Raw genomic sequence first — 17,575 nt, forward strand, 5'->3', positions numbered from 1 at the left:
CGACAGAACGTGTAAATATGTTTTTAGGTGTAACGTGTTTTACCAGTTGCTGTTTTGTCGCTATATCCTGTCTTTTCGTTTAAAATATTTCCAAATCTTCGCTACCGTAATCGAAGAAACAATTAAAGTATTATTACATTATTATAACGTAGACCAAAATCATGAAATTAACAATAGCCACACACAAGCACTTTGTTACGCGCGCAATTAGATTTCTATTCAACCATAAATACTCGCTATCAATAGTGGAATAAATCTGGTATTTGTGAAACTGACCCCCTTTATTTTGTGCTTACGGTGTAATCTATATGATTACCACACCTTTGGTAACTCCCGTGAAAACCATCCACGCGTTCTTACATGAATGAAGTCCGATGGAACGAAATACTAAAAGCTTTAGTGTGGCTGTTTTGGGAGGGCGTATTATTTTCCTTTTCAGTTGTAACTTGGGTGTCTTCTTACACACCAGGCACACATGTGATACACCCTGTTCTATTATATGTGTGAGGCCAACAGCGTGGCACGCCATGGGACTTGAGATTAGGACAGGATTGGCCCATTACCCACTTACGGTGTAGTAAACCCATGTCTCCAACAGAGCGTTATATATATGGGTGTCTTTTCATACACCAGATACACATGGTGTATTCATACACCTCATGCTCACTGTGAAGTTATAACATGGGTGTCTTCCTATACACCAGATACACATGGTGTATTCATACACCTCATGCTCACTGTGAAGTTATAACATGGGTGTCTCCCTATACACCAGACACACATGGTGTATTCATACACCTCATGCTCACTGTCGAGTTATAACATGGGTGAATTCTTATACACCAGGCACACATGGTGTATTCATACACCACGTGGGAAATTGTTTAGTGAGTTTGGCTTTCAAATAAAGTTAACAACCATTAACTTGTTTCGTCCAAACACCATCGTGGTGTTCGCGCTCCCTTAAGTTTAGTAACTAACGATCGTTATCGAAACTCGCGATACAAAGAACGCCCACAGTGAACAATTACTTGGTTCTAACGTCGCTGAAGTGTATTGTTAAACCACGTGAGCAAATAATCGCTACTTCCTATGCGCTATTGTTAGTATCAGATCAAAGTCTGGATAACGCAGTCCATTTTTTAACCGATTTTTAATCTTAGTAATGGGAAATGGCCCAACTTTAAATTCCAAGTCTCATGACATGTAGTAGGACCTCACCCATATAGAATATAATGTGAATATACAATGTTGGGGTAATAGGCCAACTCTAGTCTAAATTTCAGGTCCCATGGCGTGCCTCACTGCAGGACACCACCCATATAGAGTATAACCTTTCAGTGACCTAAAACCGTACTCAGAAACTGTAAACGCTTTTGCAGTTCTCGTGCCCGCGGTTAAAGATAAGATATGTTTAAACGTTAAAACATGCCAAGAAAAAACACAGACAAACTAGATAGTTAACCTGCGGCCACGAACTCCCCACGTGGGCGTAAATACATACCAAGTAAAACTAGCAAGAAAATACCGCGCATGTTTATATAGTAGGGTTGGGGAAGATAGGACACCTTTAGCACATAATATCCAAATAGCCGGATCGTGTTTTAAACAATAAACAACGGACTATGGAATTCGTGAAGATACGGTTTTTTAATTCATTGAATATTCTTTGTTTACTACCAAATGGAAAGCGAAAACTAAACGAAAAGTTGTCCCATCTTCCCCCACCCTACTATACTTGGTTTAAATTGCGCATTCTGGCAAAATTGTTGCAATAATGGCAACTGACCGTCAACTATATTGCGCTTCAAGCGGACTTTAAATTAATGGGTAAAAATTGAACACTTGTGTTGTGTAGATCTTAGTATTGAGATTTCATTAACAGGAACTTAAATCGACAAGCTATGTTGTAACTTGAATAAATGACTCATTTTATTTGACTTTTATTCACGGTAACGAAGTTCGGAAAAGTTTATAAAATTAAAAAGACGAAAAGTAATAGTAAACCGACAACGTTAAATCACTCATATAGATAAAACAGAAGCCAATTTAATCGATAAAATACGTGACCATTACACCCTACAAACAAAATTATGTATTAAACCATTTAATTAAACACATAGTGTGTCATAACACGATCCATACAAGTGTTTGCTTGTCATGTGAAACAAATACCGGGACTTCCCCGCACCCGATATCCTTAGCAACAATACAAATGTTTTGTTGGAGACGCGTGAAGTACCTATTGTGAGTAAGACGGTTCTTTCCGCTACTGAAAATCGCTCGCTTGGTTTTACACGGCGACCCCTATGATTCATTTACATCTCATTGTTTATCTGGCTGTTTCAACAACCCCCATTTGAACTGTCTGGTTTAATTTTAATCTGGAATGTAGTTATCTATTATTCGTGGCATTTATCACTGAGTGGGAATTCCCCCTGACTCATGACGTAACAATCAAGGTATACAATGAGTCTTTTATGACGTGACACATCTTAACAATGTTAAAACTACACACTCCTATGTATCATAGTTCAAAAATTGACTCAGTATTTTAAATTTATCAAAACCAACTTATTCACGTCTTCTGTTAACCCCCCACGAATTTCCTTCATCAGATTCCCATATTCTATATGGGTGAGGTCCTACAGTAAGACACGCCATGGGACCTGGGATTTAGTCCAGAGTTGGCCATTACCCCAACATTGTATATGCACATTCTATTCTATATGGGTAAGGTCCTACAGTAAGACACGCCATGGGACCTGGGATTTTGGCCAGAGTTGGCCATTACCCCAACATTGTATATATATACACGTTCTATTGTGTATGGCCGAGATCCTATAAAGCAAAGCGCACTAGAGGACCTGAGATTTAGGCCAAATTTGGCCCGCATAATTATATTACGTCCAGGTGCTTTTATTGTTAACCCAAAAGTTTCCAGTTTCCTATTTTGTAATTTAATCACTTTATGTTTGTTGTAGGGTATTCGAACCGGGGAAACGCCACAAATGGGAACGTAACTACAGAAGTTGTTTAAATACATTGAACCAAAGGGTATAGCAGGTATATATGGATCTATTTAATAGAAAACGACCATTCGCACTCAACGTTACAAAAAGTTACCGCTAGATTATGATAGAGAGAGCGCACTTTATTTAGTCACGCTTTGTCCAGCAACTGAAATAGCAGGTTTCGGTAAAAACAAATGACTTACGTCACGATGTTGGTCCACAGTATGCATAAGGCTTAGTCACAGTCATATTAGTTGTTAAAATTTTATCAGTTATCGGAAACGCTTACAGTTTCAACTGTACACAGATTAACAGATGGTTGTTGCGTGTTTGTGTACCAAGATCGCCACCTGCCGGAACAAAAAAGTATTGTATATTCACACTTGACGGCGGTAATGTATTTAATAAATTTTCATGCGAGGACCTGAAGTAAAACAAGGAAACAAAATAGATTTCCAGTTTTCATAACAAAGCACAAGACACAACAAGTTTACAATCATGTTCCCGTTATAAGCCAACCCTGTTAGCAGAGAAATTGTGACCGACATATCAAACTGTAAACTGGGGGTTGTAGACGTTTCTACTTCTCTGTTTAAAGTGAATTCTTTGGAAGCAACTTGTGCGTAAAGGCTGAAACCAAAAGCTGCTAAATCTGACATGCAGCAGAATAAAGCGACGATAAAACAACGTAGGATATAACCCCTTATCCTCGCCCTACCGCGTAAGTTCTTTCGCATCTTTAGCGTCCTTCGCTTTTCCTTCGCGTCGACCGCGCTTCTTTTACTCCCTTGCTTTGTGACGTCACGATTTACTCTTTCATGTGACGTAATCGGACCTGGATCCGAAGCGACGGATTTTATAAGATTTCTATTCTTAATAGAAATCCCATGAACTTCTTCTGACGTAACAGAATCATGATTGTCTTCAATTTTATCTGAATGGTTATTGTCATTCGAGGTGCTGTCCAATTGTTTCAGCGTCGAAGAGGTCGACTGGTGTTCCAAAACTTGCACAACGCAAATAGATGACGGTTTCGGCATTGGTGGTCTTTTATCTGATGTGTCCGACAGTACTGTGCTGCTTCTGGCGCTCCTTTTATGGTGGTGGAGCACAGGGTAAGCGAAGAGGAATTGAAGAGATATCTGGAACAAAAATGGATGACTTTGGATTTCATTTGAGGCAGAATAATTCTATATTCTTATATTGTTTCCAACTTTATAATGGAGCACACCAGATACCTGGGCCTTAGGGTTTATATACCTTATTACCCCCAACACCCAGGGCCAAAGTGGTACTATATACAGACCCCACTAAGTTCATAGTAATGGAGACTCTATTCTATAAGAGTAGGGGCTTTATTGAGGCACACCTGAGACCTTGGATGAAGGTATATTAACACAACACCAAGGGTGCTAACATTTAGACCCCAAGGCAGTTTATAGACACTCGATAATGTAGATTCTATTATATAAGGGTGAGGTCCAACGGCAGGGCATATCAGAGGACAACGGATTTAGGCAAGAGACCGCATATGTTACATACATGGCTAAAGCAATACCTGGAAATATAGAAACAGAATTGTGATGGCAAAATGAACCCATAGAAAAAGATGTCTTCGTTTGAAAAAACAAGGCAAGTCCCAAGGATGTACAGTTTGTGTTATCTACAGGGTAGAAAATGATGGATGGAGTGCAGGGTTGTAAAATAGTAAAGTCAATATTAGGGTCAGATTTGTCTTAAGCATATATAAAGATGTCTTGATAGCGTCAAGGCCGATTCCGAAACAACAAACTTGAAAAATTGGAACTAATATTTAGAATAGATAAGAGATTGACTAACACTCTAAAAATCCGTAAAATATTAGCAAATAAAAAGGCAGATTGTAAATTTAAATTCCTTTAAAATAAGTCATAGAAAATATAGGTCAACAAATCGTTTTAAATTTTAATAACGCATCGTTTTATAGCATCGAACGGCCCATTTTAACTGGCATATTGGCCCATATTAATTTTCCATGGCATGTTTTAACGACCGTATTTTTTATCGTTTCTTTTTATAAATTAATATGTTTTTAATAATTATACTAAAAGGGAATATAGTATAGGGTGGGGGAAGATGGGACACCTTTAGCACATAATATCCAAATATCCCAATCGTGTTTCAAACAATTACCAACGATCTATGGGAGTCGCGAGAATATACGTTTTATAATTCTTCGAATGTTTTTGTTTCCTACTAAATGGGACGAGAAAATAGAGTTAAAAGTTGTCCCATCCCCCCCCTACTGTAAATACAAAAAAAAGACGTGTATTTAAAAATAATTTATAAAAATAGACGTATTGTTATTCACCAAAAATCACCATAATACCGTATCCTGTATTTTATAACTCAAATAGCATGTGCTCTGTTCTCAAAACTACAATTTATAACACATTTTTATCACAACAGATGTTATACTTCAAAATTTTCGATTATTCTTATCGAGTGTTGGCTGTAAAATAATCTTTAACCAAAAACACTTGTTTGACTTCCCAATCGAAACGTAAAGGAATCAATTGAGATATAAATATATTACTGTAATCTGTAAGTCAATATTTATTCAATGTGATATATTTTACCTCCGCTTGGCCTGTTGGGGTGGTCCAGTTAACCTCTTGTTGGTAAACACTTCCTATTATAACGTCATCATCGTACCAGTTTGGTAAGAATTGGGGAAGTAAGTATATAACAATGAAGCCAGCCATGCATATCACTATGCTGACCAACACCGACCAACTGAAACGAACCAGCCTTGTAGTTGAGAGATGGCGTAGAACAGGGTGTGCGTAAAATACTCTTTGTCGTACCCATAAGAAAACATACACACATAAAGCAGACGTGAAGTATACGACACCACTTATGGCTTGTCTTACACAAAGAGCATGCGCTGATGTTCCACTATCAATGGTGAACGCCCACAAGTCCAGTGAGGCATGCACGACGACTAGCATTGCTGCGATTAATGATAAAACCGCCATAGCACGTGATGATGACTTATAAGGAGTCTTATTCCGATGCGACAATCTTCTTAAACTTCGTCTTGCTTGTATTTTTCCACCGCTGGGATTTTCGCCCCTATGGCATAACGCTTGTACAAAACAAATGACCAAGCAAATAACAAAGTACAACGAAATACCAACGTACACGTACAGAACTATGGTGTAAGCTGTACTGTTAATATCAAGCATTATCATTTTAAATGCTTGTCTACTCTATTAACTTGTATCTCATGTTTCTATTTTAACAGGTTGCAACGTCTGCAAAAGAAAACATCATAAAAGTCAACACGGAATGTCTACAATCATCACGTCATAGGAGTATACCTCATGTCCACTGTCAAGTGATATATATGCCTTAAATGTGAGTGATTTATTATCTGCTAAAACATAGTAGAGTGGGGAAGATGGTACACCTTTTTATTACTTTATCGTCCCATTTGGTAGTAAACAAAGAACATTCAAAGAATTATAAAACCATATCCTCACGAATTCCATAGACCGTTGTAAATTATTTAAAACACGATTAGGAGATTAGAAAATTATGTATTCTCAAAGTGTCTATCTTACCTCACCCTACTTCATACTAGGAGAAATTATACAAGTTAATTGTGACTTGTTAAAATGTTGCATTCTATATTAAAAGCAGATGTAATTACGGACAGGCATCCCATAATATAGATCTGTGGGGTAAGATGAGATACCTTTAGCACACAATATGCAAATATCCTGATTGTGTTTTAAACAATTACCAATGGGCTATGGGAGACGTGAGGATACGGTTCTATGATTCTTTAAATTCTTATTTTACAACCAAATGGGACGAGAAAATTGAATAAAAACATGTCCCATCTTCCCCACCCTACTATATGATACGATGCGCGCATGAAACTAAAATTAACTATGAACTCGGTCGTTTTAATAGCGCGCTTCCTAAACACAAAAAGTTGGGTTCGAAACCCACTGCGGTAACTTAAGTGAATATATCTTAACTTACGAAATTGTTTGCGCTCCTAAGACTCTTTCCTGGTTTTCGCAATTTTACATTTTTTTATGAAGTATGCAGCAACTTATGTAGGAATTAACTATATATATCTTAACTCAGAACTCGTAAGTGTGCAAAATTAATTAAAAACTTACATCTGCAAAACTGTAAATAACAAAAGTAAATAAAGATTGTTGACGAAAGTTAGTTCACGCACTTATGTGTATTATTGGGCACGTATATACATTTTTGTTCTTTTACCTCGAACGCTTTTCCTTTTGCTGTTTTCGATGTTTTTTTTCCTGAATGCCATTTTTAAACTACGCTTTCAAACTATAAGATATATAGTAGGGTGGGGGAAGATGAGACGCCTTTAGCGCATAATATCTAAAAATTCTCATCGTTTTTTAAACAATTAACAACGGTCTATAGGAGTTTGTTTACTACTAAATAGGACGAGAAAGTAGAATTCGAAGACGTCCTATCTTTTCCCACATTACTGTATTTGAACAATCAAAGCAAAAAACACTAACGTGCCCGATCATTTGAACTTTATACTCTAAAAGAAGATCTGCGGTGGATACGATCGTGCACCTCGTTGTTATAAATAAAACTGTGGTGTAGGATGGATACCTTTAGCTCATAATATCCAATATTTCCTAACCGTGTTTTTAACTATTGCCAACGCTCTTTTAGCGTCGTGAGGAAACGGTTACATAATTTTGCAAATATTCTTTATTTACTACCGAATGGGACGATAAACTAGAAGGAAATATAGACCATCTCACCCCAACCTATGTATATAGTATAGGGTGGGGGGAGACGGGACACCTTCAGCACACAGTATCCAAATATTCTGATCATGTTTTAAACAATTAACAACGGTTTATGGGAGTCGTGAGGATACGCTTTTATAATTCTATGAATGTTTTTTTATTTACCACCAAATGGGCCGAGAAAATAGAATGAAAAGGTGTTCCATCTTCTCCCACCCTAGATATATAGATTCCCACTAATGTCTTATGCTTAGGCTTACTCTGTTGCCTCGTTTATCTAAATAGAACGTTGCGACGTTGGTTTTAAAACTATTAAACTGTCACTATCTGTCAAGAGAAAAGAAAATATTTACTTAGTAAGTAAACATGCGACAGCTGAAAGTATGCAACACAACACGTACTACTTCATGCAAAATTAATAGCTTTATATACGTTGCTAAAACTATCAGCTAAGTGCTACTATAAGTGTGCATAAAAAAAACGGTACACCATTAATTGAAATCGATTTTTGTTTGATGTGTTTTTAATAGCACTCACTGTATTCTGGTATGACGCAACGAACAAATCCTTCACCATTATGAGTGCTAGATCACTATGGAAAGATTTACGGAACTTATATGCCAGTTATGAAACTTTCTCTTATGTGTATAGTAGGGTGGGGGAAGACGGAACACCTTTTCATTCTATTTTCTCGTATCATTTGGTAGTAAACAAAGAACTTTAAAAGAATTATAAAACCATACCCTCATGAATTCCGTAGACCGTTGTTATTTGTTCAAAACACGATCAGAATATTTGGATATTATGTGCTAAAGGTGTCCCATTTTTTTTCTACCCTACCATATATACACAACTGCAAACATATTTATACATAACTATTGCTATACTCAATTTAAACACAATATATTACACATAATCAATTTAATATAAATTGCTACATAACCTATACTGCCGTGAGCATTTCATGAAATGCCACTTTTCGATCTGCTTTGGAATTTAAGCAGCTTTTTCAAAAGCTCTCTCACCGCAATATTAGATATGGACACAAGCTAACATGTGTATAAGCTGTTCTTCCGTTCGTTACACCGTAATACCTCATTCAACAAGTGCTACTCCGCTATCCAAATAAAACGTAAATCTCATTGCCCAAACGGCCGCCTGAACGTCCCAGTTGTAAAATTTTAATGTTGTTTAATTTAACGGAGTATTCGACAAACGCTGGCACGGAATCTGTTGTAATAATTTTTACAACTCTGGTCGACCGCAAACAGTTAAAGTAAAGAATGCATTTTGTTTTGCTACCATTATGCTGATGGGGCAACTAAATGTACATAAACAACAACACGTTTTTTATAATGGCACTGCGTACGGTTTTTAATAAAGCACCTTTGTGAAAACATTTAAAGGCATTTAACCACCGATAGTAAACATGAAAGCAACTCCCGCCGCACGATAGGCATGTAATGGAAGAGATATAATAGGCTGTTATTGAATTCGATGATTTATCAAAGTTTGGCGAAAAATGTAAATAAACACAGTAAGTTTTAAAACTAGGTTGGTTTTAGTATTAATTATGAAACAAAACAAAGAAAAAGTAAATGAACGATTTTCATTTTTTTTATTCTTGCCTGCAAGGGCAGGTCGTTACAACAAAGGTCTTCTGTTTCATCACCTCGTGCATGCTTATGATTTACCACGTATGTAAAGTTACATATACACCCGCCACGCGAGGATAAAACAGTTATATTCATCTGCCTAAATACACATGATGTACAATAATGGTAAATGGCCGAATCAGGGTTCATTAAGTCTAATGGTTGAGTTACGTCGATACTTCCATGTGTGGAATATACACGGGTCGAAGTTTCAAAGTCTTTTCTCTAAACTTTAGTTCGTATTGTGTCATACACCTCATTGCAGTCATTTCTCTTTGTTTCCATTTGATTTTATGTTAAGCCAAGGTCGGCCAAAAGTTTGCCGCTCCAGTAGAGCTGCCTTAACAAAGTAAACGTCCGTATGCTATGAAATAGAACACCTGTGTTATAATGGCTGCTGTCGTTGCCCCATAGCAAGGGTAAATAAGTTACATATGTGGTAACTCGCAAGCGGACACGAGGTGTATGAACCGGAACATTCATGTTGTAACAACTATCGGTGCCCACCACGCAAGAAACAACAAATAACATTTATTTCAGTTTATTGCGTTTGCTCTTATAGTTAATTTGTATTACCACACAGTACAACTGTACAGAACATAAAAGCGTTGTTTTGCATAATCAAAAACAAATAAAAAACAATTAATATCTGTTAGCACTAAGTATATATAGTTAAGATGGCTGTACACAGTATCCGGCGTGCGAATTCGCGTGCGAAGTCGTATGCAAACCCGTGTCCAAGTTCCTCATGCGGCAGCGAAATCCGGACAAAACAGACAAAACGGATGAATTCCGGATACTGTGTACAGCCACCTTAATGTAGATAATTCCAGGTTTGACCTGCCCACCCAACCACCCCAGGTTTGGCGCCTATTTTTTATCTGTTCGGTATTTTTAGTTCATTTCTTCTTTACTATTGATGCGATCGAATAAGTCAAGTGCATTTCTTATTGCTTGGTCCATGTTCATGTATTTATAGTTGGCCAGCCTCCCAACAAAATGAACGTTTTTCTCTTTTTCCTCCTTTACCGCCATCTGCCGGTAGCATTCATATAACTCCATGTTTCTCTTGTTTGGTATCGGGTAGTAAGGGTCGCCGTGGTCGTTGGTCGTTTCCTTGACAGTTACAGTATGTTTTGACGTCTGGTTAAGAAAGTGCTTGTACTCTACTATCCTGGTGAATGGGACATTGGTCTCTGGGTAATTAACAACAGAACACGGTTGGAAATAGTTCATATCACTAAAGCGTTCAATATGGAAGTCGATGCTTCTGTATTCAAGGCTTTCAAGTTTTAAACCATCAAAATATTGGTCAATAGGTCCAGTATAAAAGATGCTTTTAAACTGGCCAAGGTCATGTTCGAGCTTGTATTTAAAGAAGTCGACTCCAGTCTGTACCTGGATCCTTGGGTTATCTAGCAAACGTTCAAAAAAATGAGTGTAACCTTTCGCGGGCAAGGCTTGATATTTATCGCTAAAATACCTGACGTCAAAATCCCTTCTAATTGGTATTCTGGCCAGCACGCTTGGATCAAGCTCCTCGGGCCCTTTATTCCATTGCTTCACCGTGTAAGGTTTAAACATCTTCTCATACAAAACTCTTCCCACCCTAGACACCGCCATGTCCTCGCTATTCTCAATGGGTCCTTTATACTGTACAGCACTTAACCATGCGTCCATCTCTTCAGTATCTTCAATATTTTCCCCACAAACTTGGTTCACGGTTGTAATATTCACAGGCACGGGTACGAACTGTCCGTCCACCATTGATAAAACGCGATGCTCCCATCGTGTCCACTTATCGAATGTTTGGACATACTTCCACACGCCCTCGTCTTTCGTATGGAACAAATGCGCTCCGTATTTATTCATCCGAATCCCAGTTTGATCGTCAACATAATCGTAACAGTTCCCACCGATATGTTCTCGTTTTTCGATAATCAGAGCGTTCTCGTTCCAAACGTTCGCGATTCTTTCCGCGATAACCGACCCGGACAATCCACAACCAACAATCAAATGCGTCGATTTCATTATGACGTCACTAACCCTAATTGTTTTCTGCAACGTAAACAAAGCATTGATTAAGGTATAACAAGTTAGTAGGTGAATGCTGCTACATATTACCGCAACGATACAAAACACAATGGTTGAAATATGGGTGAATTACTAAAAATAAATGCCGCAGTATAATATTAAAAAGCATTGTTGATTAATACAATTCACAAGTGCAGGTTTAATGAGAGAAGTGAAATACAAAGAGAACTCTGTGAGGTCTGGGACATCGACCAGAGCTGGCCCTATGTTAAAAATTAAAGATATAGGCAATGGATAAACTAACAATTGAAGATATAGGCAATGGATAATAAAATTTAAGTTCATTTTAAAGCAGTTTTTAGATGTGGAGGATAAAGTAAGACAACCAAAGGATCAATATTGCCACCATTGTGGGTGTATGGGGAAAATCAAATGATGTCTCTAATAGAGTGGTCACTTATGTATTGTTGAAAAAGCCATATATAAAAAACAATCACTCACAGAGTTACATTATATGTGGTAAATGGTAAACAAAGCGTGTGATATTGAACTCGTATAATTAAGTGTTCTAACGACTGCCGTTGCCCCGCTATGCGAGGACTATAAGTTGCATTGATGTGTTTACATTCTTATCATTACATGATATAATATGTGTGAAAACTACAAAGGAAAGCCTATAAGTACAAAGTTCACGATCACAACAATCTATGTTTCGAAACTTGGGTTGTACTCTTCTCCCAGTTCAGCGGCTTTTTCTTCGTGTGGGGCGCTTGCTTTCATCGTTTGTGTGTGCCATACATAAACTTCTGTGCAGTTGTTTCCCTTTGCTTCCATTTGATTTCTTGTTAAACCAAGATCGCCAAGAAACTTAGATTCCAGGTCGCCGACGCCAACAAAGTTCACGTCCGGACGCTGGCGCAAGAGAGCAGTGCTGATAGCGAAGCCCGCCATATCAACGGGGATTGTTCGATTTGGTTTCCACATTGCCCTCCATGTTAAAGCTTGGCCGTTTTTACACCGAACCGGCCCTTCGACTTTTAAGCCACCGACCAACGCTACCGGCCATATAGAAGCTACTTTAGTTGATCTCATATCTTCGAAAACTCTAAGGTCATAAGTGTTGTCATCATCCATAAAATAAACTATACCGTCATCCGGTCCAAGATTTTCTCTAACCCAAGCCAAAGCTGCGTTTCTTGTCAGAAGGTCCTTCACGCCGCCTACTTGTTCACCATTTTTCTTATTTAGATGCGTATAGTTCAGTCCTGATCGCTGCAAGAGCTTCGTAACCAGCGGAGTTTTTTCTTCAGAATCCTCGATTAGAATCCAATGAAAGTTAGAGAGATGCATCAAAGTTTGGATCAACCTTGTAAGATCAGCTTTTTGTGTAAGCCTCGCGTAAGTTGACGTGATGGCGTGGATTCTCTGCAAAGGAACCGCATTCATGTGTTCCGGTTTTACCGGAAAATTACATGAGAAACTTCGGCGTCCAAAATAATTGATTCTATGCGGCAGAATACCAGTCATAGCTATAATAATCCACAGAAACAGAGTCAACACTATGAGAGCATTGCAAAAATTCCTCGCTGGCAGTTTTGCCATATCCGCATGTAGTTGGCTGCTAAACAATATAAAACTTTAGCTGCAAGAACAAACGATATTTTGTTATAACAAGGGAGTTTTCTAAAAAAAAAAAAAAAAAAAAAAAAAAAAAAAGAACAATATAGCTGTAATATATTGCTGATATTCACACACGCTATATATTAGGGTGGGGTAAGATGGTTTTCATCTCTTTTATCGTCCCAATTTGGTAGTAAATAAAACATACAAAAATTTTATAACTGCGGGTAGCCACGCGACTTTAAAAACGTTGTTAATTGTTAAAAACACCCGAGACCTAAAAAATAAAATTACCAAATAACAACAAGGGTGCTACCATCTGGACCCAACTGAGGCAGACACTCAATAACAGAGAATTATATATTATGTACGCGGACTCCATTTGACACGTCACGTCAGTGGGCTTGGCAACTAAGTTATCGCGAAAAGTTTCTGTGTTGTTTTTTGTATTGTGAAATAAGCAAGCGGTAGCCACGCACATCCCATAGAAGTCATGCGAATGCTAAAGAATGAAAAACAACCGCTGCTGAATATTCAACAATAACGTCACCACGGTTCTGCATCTGTGGTGACTAATTCGGGAGAACCCGGTGCTCTGACTCAACGGTTAAACTTCCGCATGGTGTGTGTCCTTGGGTAAGACACTGATACGGAATAAATAACCAACTACAAAGATACATACGTGGTAACTCATAAGCGGCATAAGGTGTACGAAACATAACACCCGTGTTATACCGCCTGCGGTGAGAAACTGAACGAACACACAGGAAACATATACCTTGCATGCGGAGCAGCTCGTACGCGGCTTGGCGATAGGTGTATAAAACATAACACCCGTAATTTAATAACGACCATTTTTCTGCCATTTGAGGAATATTAGTTAAACTTCACCAGTAGAGCAGAAATCTTAAACTTATTCTATTCTATATGCGTGAGGCATTAAACGACGATGCACGCTATGGGACATCGGATTTATCATACAGTAGAGTGGGGGAAGATGGGACACCTTTAGCACATAATATCCAGATATCCTGACCGTGTTTTAAACAAATAACAACGGTCTATGAGAGTCACGATCGAGGACATAGTTTCATATTTCTTTGAATGTTCTTTGTTTACTACTAAATGGGACAAAAAATAGAGTTAAAAAGTGTTCCATCTTCCCCCATCCTACAGTATGCTGTCTAGGAAAGAATAAACTTTTTACAACCCCATCCTTAAACAACACGCTGTGGTTTTTATGGCTCATAGCATGTTAAACAAGGGTTAAACAAGGGGCGCTATAAACAAACTGAAGCCCTAGCACTCATATTATTGAACGATTCTGAATTCTCGTTGTACCATAACAAAATACACAAAGTGCTATTAAATACACATCAAACAGAAATCAAGTCTAACAAATGGTGTTCCTGTTTTGCGAATAAAAATATCATTAGTCTATTACGCACATAAAATGAAAGTAAGAATGGAAATGTATTCAAATATACAATATTTGAGTATATGCCATCATCATATCTCAGCTTATATCTAATGCAAATGCGACTATATAATTTCCCGACCGCCACAAATACCACGAAACGCACGCAATAAAACTACGATCTTCCTGCCACAATACGGGTTTATGGAGAAGCTTTAAGCTATACCTCAAACGTTTTTAATATAAGTATGGGTATACAGTTTTACTACGCTTATTTTGGCGTGTTTCACTATACGGTAGTTTCACTACGCTTATTTTGGCGTGTTTCACTATACGGTAGTTTCACTACGCTTATTTTGGCGTGTTTTACTTCGCTTATTTAGGCAACTGCTGTTTTTTTGCCACTATATATCATGTATTTTTATTTAAAATATTTCTAAATCTTCGCTACCGTAATCCTAGAGACAAATAAAGTTATTAATAATAATATTTTACTAAAGGAACTTAAGTTTGGCTGTGTCCTTGCAACAGTCATACAATGGTTCAGTCTCGTTACTTTACGTTTTCCATTATAAGTATGTTTGCACCCATGACCTGTCGTACTAATAATACGCCGGCGACTTATTTTTAATCTGAGGTAAAAACTCAAAAAAGCTCATAATTGCAAACCAACGACCATAAAACCTATGCATATTCGCTTTCTAATTTTCATTACAGAAAACCACGTGTCACTGATGCAAAAACATTAAAATGAAACAATTTTATATTGTTACGTCATTTACTACTAGTTTGCCTAAACTTTACTAAGTCACTCGCGTAACATCTGGAAGACCTTCATGTACTGTAAGCCTCACTATAAGTTGACAACAACTACTCTAGTGAAACATTTAGCCGGGTTGTAACCGGACGTATCACATTAATTATTCCCTTCCTTGATTTTCCGCACTTACAGTCAACTGTGAATATGCAAGCTTAAGTTCTGTGATCCCAAAACGAAATGTGTAAGATAAATGTTCTTATATGTATTTTATAGTTAGCGCTGTGAAAAAGCTAACGGTTAACCGGCTACCTAACCTATTCGGTTTATCGCTAACGGAAAGTTAGTCGTTAACCGAACTATTCGTCATAAGGCATATACCTTAATCAATATCTGACTCATTTACACGAAAGTCAAGTGTTTGCGTTCGATTATTGGTTCTTCGCGAAGACAGAGTGCGCAGTGACACTATTGCTTTGATCGTGTCCTTACGACATAATAGCAATTCACACGTTGATTATTTAGCCGGCAGGTGCTTTAAAATAGGTTTGAATACAAATTAGAAAGCATTACTTTGACCTTAAGAACGTTTGCGCGTGTATTGCAAGCATAGTCCATGCGTACATCGTTAAAGTTGCCTTAAATTCGCGAAAGAAAAGCGATAAACAAGACGCTTTTATTAGGATTACACTTGTATCAGTTAACCGGTTAAAACTGAACGGTTAAACAAAAAATGGGAAAATTCACAGCTCTGATCTTGGTATATAGATACTTTCGGTTTATTATTATGTAGAGTAGTAGAAGGTGGTTCACCTACTCATTTTACTTCCTTGTCTTATTTGGTTGCAAACAAAGAACATTCAAAGAATTCTAAAACCGTATCCTCACGACTCTCTGAGACCGTTGTAAATTATTTAAAACACGATCAGGTTATTTGGATATTATGTGCTAAAGGTGTCTCGTCTTCCCCCACTTTAGATTACTTAAACATCGATATAATAACTTGAATTCGAGTACTCAATATACTGACAAATTATGCAGTCGATTGCAATCGCTTAAAACTAACTATCTCATCCATGCTGAAACACTCGCCACGTATTTCATCACAAACTGGTTTTGGTCCTCGTTCTAGCCGCGGGCGCAATGAGTTTCTATGTTTGTCTGGAATATCTTCAAATCACACAATGCTGACATTAATACAATGGTTATATCCGGAGTTGCCAACCTTATTATATAGCGTACGTTCAGTTTGTATCAAACAAATTAATGCATCGTATTTTACTAAAACTGCGCAATGTGCTCGAAGGGTTTGTGGATGTAAATTGGAGCCGTAGCGCACACATAACGGAAACAGGATATTGGGTTGGAATATAGACTGCATTGGCGGCCTACATGCACTTCAGCCTATGGTATAACCAGGTTATAAAACTGCGTTCGTTTAAACCACCCACAACCAAGAAGTTATAGAATATAGGAAAGTGGGGGCAGACACCTTTAACACATAATATCCAAATAGCCTGATCGTGTTTTAAACAATGAACAACGGTCTGTGAAAGTCGTGGAGATACGGTTTTATAATTCATTGAATGTTCTTTGTTTACTACCAAATGAAAAGTGAAAACCAAGCGAAAAGGTGTCCTATCTTTTCCCACCCTACTATATAAAAAACAGAGTTTCAGCTAATCCATTTTTAAATCACATTCCCTGATGAAGTCTCGGCGTATGACAGACGAAACGTCAGAAATACGCTACGTTTTACACCAGATATGCCGTTGAAATATTATTCACATTATGTCTGGTGGCAGAAGTAACACAATATTTTAAACCTGATATGTATTCGCCTATTCTACTGCAAAATAGTTTGAGACCTCAGAAACGTTTACCTAAATGTCATCTAATTACCATTTGTGCTCAAATATATAACTGACTGAACGAACAAATTAAACTGGTTATTTTTCTTGGTTTAGTGGCTATAATTACGTCACTAACTCCGGTATTTAGGCCAGAGTTGGCCCAGCATTTTAATGTTCATAGTTAACTAAAAAATTAACATTATTAATTTATATTTAATAAGTAGATCCTATAGCGAAACACACTTGGTAACCCTAAGATCATACAACGATGAACCTATATATATNATATATATATANNTATATATAACAAGGGTGGGGGGAAAGACTGGGACACNCTTTTATTTTNTTTTCTAAGTCGCATATNGGTAATAAACAAANGAATATTCAACAGAATTTCAACTCGTATCCTCACGAACTCCCATANGACCG

The 17,575-nt window shown here is 37.6% G+C and overlaps 3 protein-coding genes across 3 annotated transcripts; all 3 read right to left on the bottom strand.

Annotated features, from left to right (window-relative positions):
• Window positions 1-3,322: 3,322 nt before the first annotated feature.
• Window positions 3,323-6,335, bottom strand: LOC108950090. Its single transcript, XM_018814896.2, has 4 exons — window positions 5,633-6,335; window positions 4,573-4,677; window positions 3,509-4,156; window positions 3,323-3,364 (listed from the first exon to the last, which is right to left on the bottom strand). The coding sequence occupies exons 1-4, from the start codon at window positions 6,245-6,247 to the stop codon at window positions 3,323-3,325; spliced, it is 1,410 nt and encodes a 469-aa protein (XP_018670441.2). The 5' UTR covers window positions 6,248-6,335.
• A 3,945-nt stretch (window positions 6,336-10,280) lies between these two features.
• LOC100179743 (UDP-galactopyranose mutase-like) lies at window positions 10,281-11,520 on the bottom strand. Its single transcript, XM_026837596.1, has one exon. It carries the CDS (start codon window positions 11,494-11,496, stop codon window positions 10,360-10,362), a length of 1,137 nt encoding a protein of 378 aa, XP_026693397.1. The 5' UTR covers window positions 11,497-11,520; the 3' UTR covers window positions 10,281-10,359.
• A 20-nt stretch (window positions 11,521-11,540) lies between these two features.
• Window positions 11,541-13,136, bottom strand: uglcat2 (3-beta-glucuronosyltransferase 2). Its single transcript, NM_001128113.1, is given in 1 exon segment — window positions 11,541-13,136. A coding segment is annotated over 1 exon segment (897 nt). The 5' UTR covers window positions 13,102-13,136; the 3' UTR covers window positions 11,541-12,204.
• Between the last annotated feature and the right edge of the window lie 4,439 nt (window positions 13,137-17,575).

The sequence above is a fragment of the Ciona intestinalis genome, chromosome 14, assembly GCF_000224145.3.
Source record: "Ciona intestinalis chromosome 14, KH, whole genome shotgun sequence".
NCBI lineage: Eukaryota > Metazoa > Chordata > Ascidiacea > Phlebobranchia > Cionidae > Ciona > Ciona intestinalis.